The sequence below is a fragment of the Denticeps clupeoides genome, chromosome 5 (assembly GCF_900700375.1).
Source record: "Denticeps clupeoides chromosome 5, fDenClu1.1, whole genome shotgun sequence".
Classification (NCBI taxonomy): domain Eukaryota; kingdom Metazoa; phylum Chordata; class Actinopteri; order Clupeiformes; family Denticipitidae; genus Denticeps; species Denticeps clupeoides.
The window spans coordinates 30974499-30989219 of NC_041711.1; the positions used below are offsets into that span (position 1 = coordinate 30974499).

The 14721-nt window shown below is 40.9% G+C and overlaps 1 protein-coding gene across 1 annotated transcript in view; it reads left to right on the top strand.

Annotated features, from left to right (window-relative positions):
• The window catches only part of LOC114790038 (plectin-like), a 50295-nt gene extending 37221 nt beyond the window's left edge, over positions 1 to 13074 (top strand). The window contains 6 exon segments of the mRNA XM_028979654.1: positions 20 to 103; positions 194 to 298; positions 457 to 555; positions 2136 to 5450; positions 5745 to 12822; positions 13011 to 13074. Coding sequence (XP_028835487.1) covers positions 20 to 103; positions 194 to 298; positions 457 to 555; positions 2136 to 5450; positions 5745 to 11936 — 9795 coding nt within the window. The 3' untranslated portion in view covers positions 11937 to 12822; positions 13011 to 13074.
• The last annotated feature ends 1647 nt before the right edge of the window (positions 13075 to 14721 follow it).

The following is a 14721-nucleotide window of genomic DNA, read 5'->3' on the forward strand; positions in this document are numbered from 1 at the left end:
AAATTCTCTCATCTTGCAGAAACTCCTTGAAGAAATTGAGAGGAACAAAGAAAAGGTTGACGAGTGCCAGAAATATGCCAAAACATATATCGACACAATAAAGGTGTGCTTGAAATTAAATAAGCTTATCCCACAATAATAGTTCTCTGGATAATACAACATTAATCTGTTTAATTTTTTTTTTTTTTATTAGGATTATGAATTGCTTTTGGTGACCTATAAAGCTCAGGTGGAGCCTCTGACATCCCCTATTAAGAAAACCAAAATGGAGTCTGCATCAGATAGTATCATTCAGGAGGTTAGAATTTGCTGAAAATATCTGAAATATAATTCTATAGAATAATGAAGAATAAGGATTCACGGTCAAGAATGATTTTAGGAATTTCATAAATGCCTGAAATAATATGTTTATGAACAAAATTAATCATGTTTGTTTTTTTTTTTGACACTTTGAAGTATGTGACAATGAGAACTCGCTACAGCGAGTTGATGACACTGACCAGCCAGTACATCAAGTTCATCACAGACACCCAGCGCCGCCTAGAGGATGAGGAGGTCCGTTACGCCCCACTAGACTTATTACGCATGCTTTTATACTAACCCTAACCATGCACAAAATCAGACCGTGCATACATTACACATACACTGCATATGGTTAATGTATGGGTGACCTGACATTTCTTGGTATTTAAGTGCCACCTGAGTAGCATTTTTTTTTTTCAGTTTTACTGTGGTGCCTGAAATAAGGTCTATTTTCAAATGGCTTAGGAATTATGCAACATATAATAAAAACATTAGGGCTCACATTCCCTAAATCATTGCTTATTGCCATTGTAGTCATATCAGTTAGACTTATATTAAGTGATAAGACTACTTCACGAGGGAAAAAAATATATTATGCCCCTCATTGAATGGCACATACCACCAGTATGGTGCCTAATAATCAGACATGGGATTTGCAGGTTAATCAGGGTAAATAATATTGCAAATTCATTACTGAGACGTTTCTCTCTTTCCACACAATGTCTGTGAAGTAGATTCTGTATGGTTTAGACTGGTAGCCATGGCCTTCCACTTCACTTTTCCAAATTAACACAACTTTCTTTCTCCTGTTCTTTTCTAACCCTAGTATTTTGTTTGTCTCCTTGCTTCTCTTAACTGCTTGCCAGTGCTTTTTCATGATTGTTTGGGTGCTAAAGAGGTAAATTTTTCACACTGCTTCTCCAAGCTACTACTTTACTTTCCTTATGCTTCCATTTACAACCATGTTCCATTCCATACCTGATTTTTTACCTCTGTTATGGTTACTGATTCTGTGTACCAAAAAGAAAAAAGAAGAATTTTAAAGTATTGCTCCACACTCATCATAACCCTATTACAAAAGGTAAATTATAAGTGTATATTGCCCAGCCCTACTTATACATACTACCTGGTGAAATATTTTTTATAATCTTCTCTCATTTGGGTACATGATAATCAGAATTTACATCTTAAAGAATTTGCAGCCTCCACCCTTTTTTTTGCTTTACCTTCTTTCAGTGCATATACTTGCTTGGCTTTCAGACATGCAGGGCAAACATTTCATTTCTGAAGATACATATGTCATAAATCCTAACTTCTATTTCCTCTTTATTCATCCTATACCTTCCTTTCACTCTGTAATAGCATTTTAATGTATTTTTAATTCTGGCTTACAAGATTTACAAAATGTGAAGTTGAGATTCAGTTTTAATTACGTCATAAAAAATATATGTTTCACACTGTTCTCAGCATAATAATAAATTGTCTTAATTTAGAAAATACTTAAATGGTGTTGCCCCGCTTGTTTTGAAATGTTCTGCAAGTTGTCCATGAAGACATTTTTTAAAGGGTCCAGTGGCATGAATCAATAATCAAAGTGTGAAGTAATGCGTTGTGAAATAATGTCTCATGTCTCCATACATTAATTATTGTTTTACATCTTGACCATATCAAAGTCTATTTAATATATTAACCTTGCACTTGCATCTGTCTTGTGAAACATGTTAACATCATTGTCATGATTTTGCTCTTGAGCTACACATTAATCTTAACATTAACCAATCATGCTTGTTGCTAAATGAAAACTTCTGTACCATTTGCTTCCACTAATACAGAAAACTGCTGAGAAACTTAAAGAGGAAGAAAGAAAAAAAATGGCTGAAATGCAGGCTGAGTTAGACAAGCAAAAGAAGCTAGCAGATGCTCATGCAAAAGCCATTGCCAAAGCGGAAAAAGAGGCTCAGGAACTCAAGCTAATGATGCAGGAGGAGGTTAGCAAAAGAGAAATAGTTGCTGTGGATGCAGAGAAGCAAAAACTGAACATTCAGCAGGAGCTGAAAGAGCTGAAGAGCATTTCTGAACAACAAATCCAGTCCAAGAGCCAGCTAGTTGATGATGCCCTTCAAAGTAGAGCCAAGATAGAAGATGAAATCCGCGTTATCAGACTTCAGCTTGAAACAACGGTGAAGCAAAAAAGCACAGCCGAATCTGAGCTGAAGCAGCTAAGGGAAAAGGCAAATGAAGCTGAGAAGCTTAGAAAGGCTGCACAAGATGAAGCTGAGAAACTACGCAAGCAGGTCAATGATGAAACTCAAAAGAAGCGCAAGGCTGAAAAAGAGCTTGAGCTGAAATTTGAGGCTGAGAAGGAGGCTTCCAGACAAAAGCAAAAAGCCTTGGAGGACCTAGAGACACTTAAACTGCAGGCTGAAGAAGCCGAGAGGCGCATGAAGCAAGCTGAGGTGGAGAAAGACAGACAGATCAAATTAGTCCACGAAGCAGCACAGACAAGTGCTGTTGCAGCAAAGCTTCAAGAGTCCCTCAAACAAGAACATGGAACTGTTATCCTGCTTAAAGAAGAAGCAGAACAACGTAAGAAGCTGCAGGAGGAAGCTGACAAGGCGAGAGAAGAAGCAGAGAAAGAGCTAGAGAAATGGAGGCAGAAGGCCAATGAAGCCCTCAGAATTAGACTCCAAGCAGAAGAAGAAGCCCATAAGAAGAGTGTTGCCCAGGAAGAAGCTGAGAAACAGAAAGAGGAGGCTGAGCGTGAGGCCAAGAGGAGAGCAAAGGCAGAGGAGTCTGCCCTGAAGCAAAAGGAAATGGCCGAGCAAGAACTTGAGAGGCAGAGGAAGCTGGCTGAAAGCACAGCACAGCAAAAACTCTCTGCAGAGCAGGAGCTTATTCGTCTCAGAGCTGATTTTGACCATGCAGAACAACAGAGGTCCCTGCTTGACAACGAACTATACCGTCTAAAGAACGAAGTCAGTGCTGCAGAACAACAGAGGAAGCAGCTTGAGGATGAGCTGGCTAAGGTGAGAAGTGAAATGGACATTCTTCTGCAGCTGAAGTCCAAAGCTGAAAAAGAAAGCATGTCCAACACTGAAAAGAGCAAGCAGCTTTTGGAAGCTGAAGCTGCGAAGATGAGGGACCTTGCAGAAGAAGCTGCCAAGCTTCGTGCAATTTCCGAGGAGGCAAAAAAACAAAGACAGATGGCTGAGGCCGAGGCTGCCAGACAGAGAGCAGAGGCTGAGAGGATCCTTAAAGAGAAGCTTGCTGCCATAAACGAGGCCACTCGACTGAAGACTGAAGCTGAGATTGCTCTCAAAGAGAAAGAAGCAGAGAATGAGCGGCTTAGACGGCAGGCCGAAGATGAAGCTTACCAGAGAAAGGCACTTGAAGACCAAGCCAATCAACACAAACAGGACATAGAAGAAAAGATAAACCAGCTCAAGCAATCTTCTGAAAATGAACTCGAAAGACAGAAATCAATAGTTGATGAAACACTGAAACACAGGAGGATTGTAGAGGAAGAAATCAGAATCCTCAAGCTTAACTTTGAGAAAGCTTCATCTGGAAAGCTTGATTTGGAGCTAGAACTGAACAAACTGAAAAATGTTGCAGAGGAAATCCAACAGAGCAAAATTCAGACGGAGAAAGAGGCAGAGAAACTCCGAAAACTTGCCCTGGAAGAAGAGACCAAACGGAGAGAAGCCGAGGAAAAACTGAAGAAAATCACAGCCGCAGAACAGGAGGCAGCGCGTCAGCGGCAGGCTGCACAGGAGGAGGTTGAACGTCTTAAAAAGAAAGCGGCTGAGACCAACAAGCAAAAAGAAGATGCTGACAAAGAGGCCGAAATACAGATTGCTGCAGCCAAAGAGGCAGCGCTGAAATGCACTGCTGCAGAGCAACAGGTCCAGAGTGTCCTGGTCCAACAAAAAGAGGACAGCCTTGTTCAGAAGAAGTTGAAAGATGAGTATGAGAAGGCTAAAAGGTTAGCTCAAGAGGCAGAAAAAGCTAAAGAAAAAGCGGAGAAAGAGGCTGCTCTTCTTCGTCAAAAGGCAGTGGATGCTGAGCGCCAGAAGCAGTCGGCAGAAGTGGAAGCAGCCAAACAAGCCAAAGCCCAAGAAGATGCGGAACGCCTCCGAAAAGAAGCAGAGCTGGAAGCGGTCAGGAGAGCCCAGGCTGAAGATGCAGCGCTTAAACAGAAAGAACAGGCTGATGCTGAAATGGGAAAACACAAACAACTCGCAGAGCAAACCCTCAAGCAGAAATCTCAGGTTGAGCAAGAACTGGCTAAGGTGAAGCTGCAGCTTGATGAGACAGATAAACAGAAGTCTCTCTTGGATGATGAGCTCCAGCGTCTCAAGAATGAAGTCATGGATGCTGTCAGGCAGAAGGCTCAAGTGGAAGAGGAGCTGCTCAAAGTTAAAGTTCAGATGGAAGAGCTGGTCAAACTGAAGCAGAGAATTGAGGAGGAGAACCAGCGCCTCATTAAAAAGAACAAAGAAAACACACAGAAGTTCCTGGCAGAGGAGGCAGAAAACATGAAGAAGCTGGCAGAGGATGCTGCTAGGCTTAGTGTTGAAGCCCAAGAGGCTGCACGCATGAGACAAATAGCAGAAGAAGATCTTACGCAACAAAGGGCGCTGGCTGAAAAGATGCTTAAAGAAAAAATGCAAGCTATTCAGGAGGCATCTAAACTAAGAGCAGAAGCAGAAATGCTCCAGAGACAAAAGGACTTGGCTCAGGAACAGGCTCAGAAGCTATTAGAGGACAAACAGCTAATGCAGCAGCGTTTGGAGGAAGAAACCGAGGGCTTCCAGAAGTCTTTGGAGGCTGAGCGCAAGAGACAATTGCAGATCACAGCTGAGGCAGAGAAACTCAAACTTCAGGTGTCTCAGCTCAGTGATGCTCAGTCCAAAGCAGAAGCCGAGGCAAAGAAGTTCAAGAAACAAGCCGATGATATCAGTGCCCGCCTGCATGAGACTGAGCTTGCAACCAAGGAGAAACTGACACTTGTGGAGCGACTTGAAGTCCAGAGACTGAGCAGTAACAAAGAATCTGATGAGCTGCGCATATCCATAGCAAAGCTTGAAAAAGAGAAGGAATCACTGAGAAAGGAGGCTGAGGACTTGCAAAATAAGTCCAGAGAGGTATTGTGCTTCAGATGGGATTTAAGTGCAGCTTATGTCATTTTAGGCTCTTTCCTTTAACTAACGAATGCGTATGTTTGATATTGTTTACTGTAACTAATCATTTCTCTATACTAAGTCATTTATACTTTTGAGTTTCTATTTTAATTGTATTTTTACTGAAATTGCAATCATCTTCTTGTAATCATCTCCTTTTAAATTTCATTTACATAAATGAATATTTTATTTCACAGTAATTTCTATATGTTTTAGAAAAAGCGTGTCTCACATCTTTACATCTTTTCTCTCTTGTAGATGGCAAATGCACAGCAGGAACAAATCAAACACGAGAAGACTATCCTTCAGCAGACATTCATCACAGAGAAAGAGGAACTACTGAAGAAAGAAAAACGCATTGAAGATGAGAAAAAGAAGCTGGAGAGCCAGTTTGAAGAGGAGGTCAAAAAAGCCAAGGCTCTCAAAGATGAACAGGAACGACAGAGAAAGGAGATGGAGGAAGAGAAAAAGAAGCTTCAGGCAAATATGGATGCTGCCCTCAAAAAACAAAAGCAGGCTGAAGATGAGATATTCAATAAGCAAAGAGAGATGCAAGAACTAGAAAAGAAAAAGCTTCAACAGGAGAAACAGCTTGCTGATGAAAACAAGAAGCTCCGTGAGAAACTGGAGCAGCTGCAGAGCATTCAACAGTCATCTGGCACCAAAGAGATACAGATCCAAACAGATCGTGGTCCAGAAGACCAAGTGATTGCTCAAACTAAGGTGGAGCTAGTACGTTCTTCAAAACAAGTCATCAATGGGGATGAAATTGACAGTAAGACCAGAAATGGGGAATCTTTCCTTTCTTTTGATGGCATCCGTGAGAAAGTGCCAGCCAGCAGACTTGTTGATGTAGGGGTCCTGGGCAAGAAGGATTATGAAAAACTAAACCAGGGCAAAACCACTGTTCAAGAACTTAGCCAGACTGACAAACTTAAGACAGTTCTCAAGGGTAAGAACTCAATAGCCGGACTACTGGTGCATCCTAACCAGAAAATGTCAATCTATCAGGCCATAAAGGACAGAAAAATTCCACAAAGTACAGGCCTTGTCCTCTTGGAGGCCCAAGCAGCATCTGGTTTCATTGTTGACCCTATTAAAAACAGAGAGCTTACCGTCAATGAAGCAGTTAAAGAAGGTATCATTGGACCAGAAATGCACAACAAAATGCTGTCTGCTGAAAGAGCTGTCACTGGCTACAAGGACCCATACACTGGAGGAAATATCTCACTCTTTGAGGCCATGAAAAAGGGCTTTATTGATGAGGCTGAAGCCATCAGGCTGCTTGATGCACAGATAGCAACAGGTGGAATCATTGACCCAGTCAACAGTCACCGTGTTCCCACGGAGACAGCATACAAGCAGGGTCAGCTGGATGCAGAAACTAATAAGATTCTGGAACAGCCCACAGATGATACAAAAGGATATAATGATCCAAACACCCAGGAGAATCTTACATATATGCAGTTGATGGAAAAGTGCGTCACAGACCCAGAAACAAGGCTCTTGTTCCTGCCAATCTCAGAAGATGCTGCCAAAAGTGCGGCCATTTACACAGATCAAGAAACAAAAGATGTGTTCAACAAAACAAATGTGTCTGTGCCCTTTGGAAGGTTCAAAGGCAAAACGGTTACCATCTGGGAGATAATTAACTCAGAGTATTTCACAGAAGACCAGAAAAAGGATCTCATTCGACAGTACAAGTCAGGAAAGATTACAATTGAAAAAATTATCAAGATTGTTATTACCGTGGCTGAAGAGAAAGAGAAAAAGAATGAGATTGCATTTGACGGCTTGAGAGCACCAGTCCCTGCAACCAATCTGCTGGAATTCAAAATCATAGATAAAGACCTATACAACAAATTACAAAAGGGCAATAAAACAGTCAAGGAGGTATCTGAGACTGAACCTGTTCAGAAGTTCTTGAAAGGCACAAATTGCATTGCTGGCGTAGTTATTGACTCCACCAAGCAGCCATTCTCTTTCTATCAAGCCATGAAGCAGGATGTGATGAGACCTGGTCCTGCATTGAATATGCTGGAAGCACAAGCTGCTACCGGATTTGTAGTTGATCCTGTCAAAAATCAGAAGTGCACCGTGGATGAGGCTGTTAAAGCCGGAATAGTTGGTCCCGAGCTGCATGAGAAACTCCTTTCTGCAGAGAGAGCAGTCACAGGCTACAAGGATCCTTACACTGGGAAAACAGTGTCATTGTTTGAAGCAATGAAAAAAGATCTCATCATTAAAGACCAGGGACTCCGACTCCTTGATGCACAGATAGCAACAGGGGGTATCATTGACCCTGTGAGAAGCCACCGTCTCCCCCAAGACATAGCCTTCAAACAGGGATACTTTGATGATGAGACAAGCAAGAGCTTAAGCAACCCAACTGATGAGACAAAACTCTACTATGACCCCAACACACAGGAAAATGTCACATACCAGCAGCTTTTTAAGAGATGTGTCACAGACAAGAAGACTGGTTTGCAGCTTCTACCACTCTCCGATCAAGCAATCAAAGCAAAGGAAGAAAACAAGTACACAGAGGCCCAGACAAAAGATGCCATGATCCAGGCCACCATGGAACTACAGAGTGGTCCTTTCAAAGGAAAAAGAGTTAGCATATGGGAGATTCTCAACTCTGACTATCTCACTGAACAGCAGAGACAAGATCTGATCAAACAGTATATGACAGGGAAAATAACAATTGAAAAAATCATCAAAATTGTGATCACGATTGTTGATGAAAAAGAAGCCAAAAAGCAAGATCAGACCAGCTTCAAAGGGCTCAGAGCTCAGGTTCCTGCTAGCTTACTGCTTGACTCAAAGATAATTGACAAAGCTACCTATGACATGATTCAGCAAGGTAAAAAGACACCAGTTGAGGTTAGCAAAGATAAATCTGTTAACAAGTACCTACAGGGCTGTGATAGTATTGCTGGGATATACCTTGAACCAACAAAAGAGAAGGTGAGCATATTCCAAGCCATGAAGAAGAAACAGCTCAGGCAGAATACAGGTTTAGCATTACTTGAAGCTCAGGCAGCTACGGGTTTCATCACAGATCCAATGAAAAATCAGTTTCTCACTGTGGATGATGCTGTAAAATCAGGTCTTGTTGGCCCAGAACTCCATGAGAAACTACTCTCTGCTGAGAAGGCAGTCACTGGGTATAAGGACCCCTACACTGGAAAAAAGATCTCCCTGTTCCAGGCTATGCAGAAAGATCTAATTCTGAAAGATCAAGCCATACCACTCTTGGAAGCCCAAATTGCCACTGGTGGCATAATTGATCCAGTGAACAGCTATCGTGTTCCTACTGATGTTGCTTTAAAACTGGGATATTTTAGCAAAGAAATGTTGAATACTCTGAAGGAACTTCCAGAAGAATACAAGACATTTTCTGATCCTACCACCGATGAGAAAGTTACATACAAACAGTTGAAGGACAAGTGCATGCAGGACCCTGACACAGGCCTGTACTTCTTACCTCTTTCTAAGCCACAGGCACCAACCGTGGTTGAGAAGACATACCTTTACACTGAGGAGCAAACCCAGAGTGATCTTTCAAGTACCCAGGTTGACCTACCAATTGAAGGCCTAGGTAGTCAATCAATGTCCCTCTGGGATATAATGAACTCAAATCTCCTTCCACAAGCAGAGAGAACAAAACTCATGGATGAATATCGTTCTGGGCAAATAACAAAAGAACGAATGATAATCATTATCATTGAGATCATGGAGAAAACTGAAGTCTTCAGAGATCAAAATGCCACATCTTGTAACACCATTAGACGCAGAATTACAATTGAAGAACTCTTCAATGCTCGCATCATTGATCTGGAAACCTACAACCTGCTGAAGCAAGAGAAGAAGTCAATTCAAGATATCATGGAGATGCAGAGTGTGAAGAAGTATTTGTTTGGAACTGGCAGCGTTGCTGGTGTGGTTTCTAACACAAACACCAGAACTAGTGTTTATCAGGCAATGAAGGCAGGGCTGATCAAGCCTGAAATTGCCATGGACCTTCTTGAAGCACAGGCAGCAACTGGATTTATCATTGACCCCATCAGAAATGAGATGCTTACTGTAGATGAAGCTGTTCGCAAAGGTGTAGTCGGCCCAGAAATCCATGATAAACTACTTTCAGCTGAGAGGGCAGTGACAGGCTACAAGGACCCTTACAGTGGTAAAATCATCTCTCTTTTCCAGGCAATGAAAAAGGGCCTTGTTCCTGAGGACTATGCCCTAAGGCTCCTTGAAACCCAGACAGCCTCTGGAGGGATAATGGACCCTGAGTTTAGCTTCCACCTGCCAGCAGATGTTGCTACACAGCGTGGTTACATCAACAAGGAAACCATGGAGAGGCTCTCTGATGAAGTGAAGGGCTATGTAGACCCAATCACAGATGAAAAACTGTCCTACGCACAACTCCTGAAGCGGTGTAAAGTAGATCCTCTAAATAACTTGCACTTACTATCACTTGGAGAATGGAGACCAATGTTTAAAGGTCTGAGGAAACAGATCACAATAGAGGAGTTACTTCGTTCCCAAATTATTGACCAGCAGACCATCACAGAGCTCAATGAAGGTCTAGTCACAGTGGAAGAGGTTAGTGCGCGACTCCAGAAATATCTCCAGGGAACAAGCTGCATTTCTGGTGTGTTTAAAGAGTCCACTAAAGAGCGCCTCTCAATCTATCAGGCTATGAAAAAGAACATGATCAGGCCTGGAACAGCCTTTGAACTTCTTGAAGCTCAAGCTGCTACAGGCTACGTAATTGACCCTATCAAAAACCTTAAATTAACAGTCAATGAAGCCGTGAGGATGGGAATAGTGGGTCCAGAGTTTAAAGACAAGCTTCTCTCTGCAGAGCGTGCTGTGACAGGCTACAGAGACCCGTACTCAGGCAAGACCATCTCTCTCTTCCAGGCCATGAAGAAAGGTCTCATTCTGAAAGACCATGGGATACGTCTGCTTGAGGCTCAGATTGCCACAGGCGGAATCATTGATCCTGAAGAGAGTCATCGCTTGCCAGTAGAGGTGGCATACAGCCGGGGTTTCTTTGACGAAGAGATGAATGAGATCCTCAGTGACCCATCAGATGACACTAAGGGATTTTTTGACCCAAACACTGAAGAAAATCTCACTTACTTACAGTTGATGGATAGATGCATTATTGATCCTGAGACCAACCTCATGCTCTTGCTTTTGAAAGAAAAGAAACGTGAAAGGAAGGCATCCTCCAAGTCCTCAGTGCGCAAACGCAGAGTAGTCATTGTGGATCCAGAGTCAGGCAGGGAGATGTCTGTGTATGAGGCATATCGCAAAGGACTCATTGACCATCCGACTTATCTGGAACTGGCAGAGCAAGAATGTGAATGGGAGGAGGTCACCACTACCACCTCAGATGGTTCTGTGAAGTCCATCATTATTGATCGAAGGTCAGGCCGACAGTATGACATAGATGATGCAATTGCACGCGGCCTTATTGATCAGTCAGCTCTAGATCAGTACCGATCGGGGACATTAGCCATCACTGAATTTGCTGATATGTTGTCTGGAAATATGGGTGGCTTCCGCTCCCGCTCATCATCTTTTGGATCCACTTCCTCGTTTCCTATGAGCCCAGTGCCCTCCATCAGAGCACCTGCCACTATATGGAATGACCCAACAGAAGAAACTGGGCCAGTGGCTGGAATTTTGGATACAGACACCTTAGAAAAAGTGTCTGTCACAGAGGCTATGCACAGGAACCTGGTTGATAACATCAGTGGGCAGAGACTGCTCGAAGCACAAGCCTGCACTGGTGGCATAATTGATCCTTCAACAGGTGAAAAGTTCTCTGTCGCCGAAGCCACTGAAAAAGGCCTTCTTGATAAAATAATGGTCGACAGAATGCACTTGGCCCAGAAAGCTTACAATGGATTTGAGGACCCGAGAACAAAAATAAAGATGTCTGCTGCCCAAGCTCTGAAGAAAGGCTGGCTCTACTATGAAGCTGGACAGCGGTTTTTGGAAGTGCAGTATCTTACTGGCGGTCTTATTGAACCAGAAGCTGAAGGAAGAGTTTCTTTAGAAGATGCTATAAAGAAAGGCACAATCGATGCCCGCACTGCTCAGAAGCTCAGAGATGTCAGCGCCTACTCCAAATACTTAACATGCCCCAAAACCAAACTAAAGATTTCTTACAAAGATGCCATTGACAGAAGCATGGTAGAAGAAGGGACTGGCCTTAGACTGTTGGAGGCATCCTCCCAGTCCAGTAAAGGATTGTACAGCCCCTACAATGTGAGCGGCGCAGGATCTGCCGCTGGTTCCCGTTCAGGCTCAAGGACAGGGTCAAGATCAGGCTCCCGAAGGGGCAGTTTTGATGCCACTGGTTCCGGTTTCAGTATGAGTTTCTCCTCCTCCTCATACTCCTCCGCCAGCTATGGAAGAAGATTTTAGCCTAACTGACAATGCCCTTAAAGTACTGTCAGTATTTAGGCTTTGGAATTATTGATTTCTTCATAAAAAACATATTTATTCTGCTTTGCATGTGGTTATTTTAGGAAGTGGCATTCCAAACATTTTACAATATTTCTAACAGTATGCAATGGTCCCACTTAATATAGTGAGGACTCTTAAATCTATGCATTATCTATCTGGCCTTAATGGATTTCTTCTACTTTAATTTAGATTTATTTTTGAAATATTATCTGAACAGAATGTTAAGTACAGTAAAACTAACTTTATTTCATTAAGTGTTTTAATAAATGGTTATAGCTGATTTATAGTTATTACAACTTGAGGATTTTTCTTCTTTGAAACTGAGTTTTTTTTTTCCCTGTTTATTGTTTTTCTAGATTTTGATTTATTTCAGAATACTCTTTGAGATTAGTAAATATACTTAAACAGATTTTAAAAACAGATTTTCATATATATATGGCTTTATATGTTTATACATGTCTGAAGAAATAATTTTATTAAAATGAGGATATTGGCCATAAAAAGGAAATAGTAGGGCAGAAAATAAATTACAATTGCTTAATTACACTGGAGAAGGCAACAATCAACAATATACATGAATATTTACCATTTCAATGCTGGCTTCTGTTCAAATGCAACACAAAAATGGACTTTCTCATCCATTTGGACTGGAGCTTCCCCTTTACAACAAGCTCTTAATCAGCCTGGTGTCTAGAAGATCATTGCGTAGCATCTACTCTACAGTCAAGGTTAATCATATAAACCAACTTTTGGATACCCACCCATGATGATGTGCCCAGATGGTTCACACAGCCTCAACTCATGTTACCTGCAAAAGGCCTGTTCCTGGACTTTCATTGTACCTGTAAGTTATGTTAGGTTCAACTGTATTTTTGCAATTGTCTCTTTTTTTCTAAAATGGCCACAAAATCCCTGTGAGAAATAGTTAAAGATTCTTTGGGTTGTCGGTTTCTCATTTTAATCTGTCTGCCATATTAAAGCATGATATATAATCGTATGGCTTTCTTTATCTTTTATTTCTTTGCATGCTAGGAGTTCCTTCCAATCAGCTCAGTAATGAGTAGTCAAGCAGTCTGGGATGATGTCAACCAGCAGCCCCAAAAATTAGATTCTCAGGTAATTATAGTAATTAAACTTTCTTTCCATCAGGACAAAGGAGATCATGTCATTATTATTAATATTAGTTTTTATTATTATCAGTTAAATTCCATTTTAATTTTTTATTTTAGATCTGCAGCCAAGCATCTCTCTTCCATTGCCCCTTCATCTTGAGAGGAGAAAATAGAGGCTAGGGTTCCACTGAACTCCATCTGACACATCATACCAAGACCTTTACACTGGACTTGCTCATTCTGTCATTACCTTTGAGGCTAAAACTCAAAGATATCTTCATCAGGAGCTAAGCTTATGGACATCTAGAGTGTCTTCCCATGTTAAACTGTTACAAATCACATTACATTAGCAGCCTTGCTGTAATAATCCATGAAGATAGAAATAAAGAATCTGTAGCACATTGTTAAAGATCTCAAAATAGTATGTCAAGGATGCAGCAGACATATATATATATTAACTATATTTACAGAGTTGCCTTACCCAGTAGAAGCTGCAGTTCTTAATAACGATGTTACTTTAATTGCGCTCACATTTTCCTTTGAACCAAATATGCAAAAAACACACAGAGGCAAATATTTCAATGTAGTATGTGCTCAATTTCACATTTCCTTTGTAACACAATTCATTATGCTTTGTCATTTTGTGTTGCTGCCCAAGCCAGATTTTTTTCTGCTTTTGTTTTTTTTTTCCTGAAAGTACTTGATTTATGTAAATCCCTTTGTTTTATTTCCATTTTCATCATATTTTTGATATCATTTATTGTAAAATATATATATAAATACTATTTTGCATGTTCAACTAACTTGGTAGTAAGTATGGAAAATACTGCAACATTTTAAAATGAGCTTTCAAAACACTAGCATAATACTATGTTAGTATTTGACATTAAGTTTGATACAGTAATATATGCAATGCAAAATACTTGGTTTTGGTTATGAATATATATAGATTGGTTTGAAGGGGGTTGAAAGGAATGTATGTTTTTAAAACACTAATGTAAATAAATATGTAACTCAAACTTCTATGACATTTATTTAAATATAGGTCTCAGTATGAAATATGGTAGTCTTACATTTACATACTTTACATGAAATGCAACTGTACGTTACAGTTAATGGTTAGAAATGCACACAAATCAAACACTTTGGATCTTATGGTATCAGATTGGTGGCTAAATTTTGAAATAGAGCTATCACTCAAATACCTGCTGGCCAATGAAGCAAAGCCCCGCCCACATGAGAACATTGCGCCAAAAGTCCAACAGTGTTCTCAGGCAGCGTGAACCTAAAATGGGGCGGAGTGACTGAAAAGCCAGCAGAAAACTGTAAAAAATAAAAAAAATAAAAAAAAAATCACACAAGCCAGATGTAAGCAAAGGCCTATGTCGTCAGAATTCCAACATTTCAACAAAATGTTGCCACAAATCTGATTTCATAAGATATGTGAATGGGATTTTGAAATATGAAAAAAAAATGTAGTTCTCCAACCCACCACACGATGGCTCCTGTTTACTGCATGTATACAAGACCTTTAAATTTAGAGATTTAGATGGAACAAAGAGATTCTGAAACAGTCAAACATGAATTTGTGCCTACGAAGAGGTTCACTATTGTGCATACAGTTCTAGCGA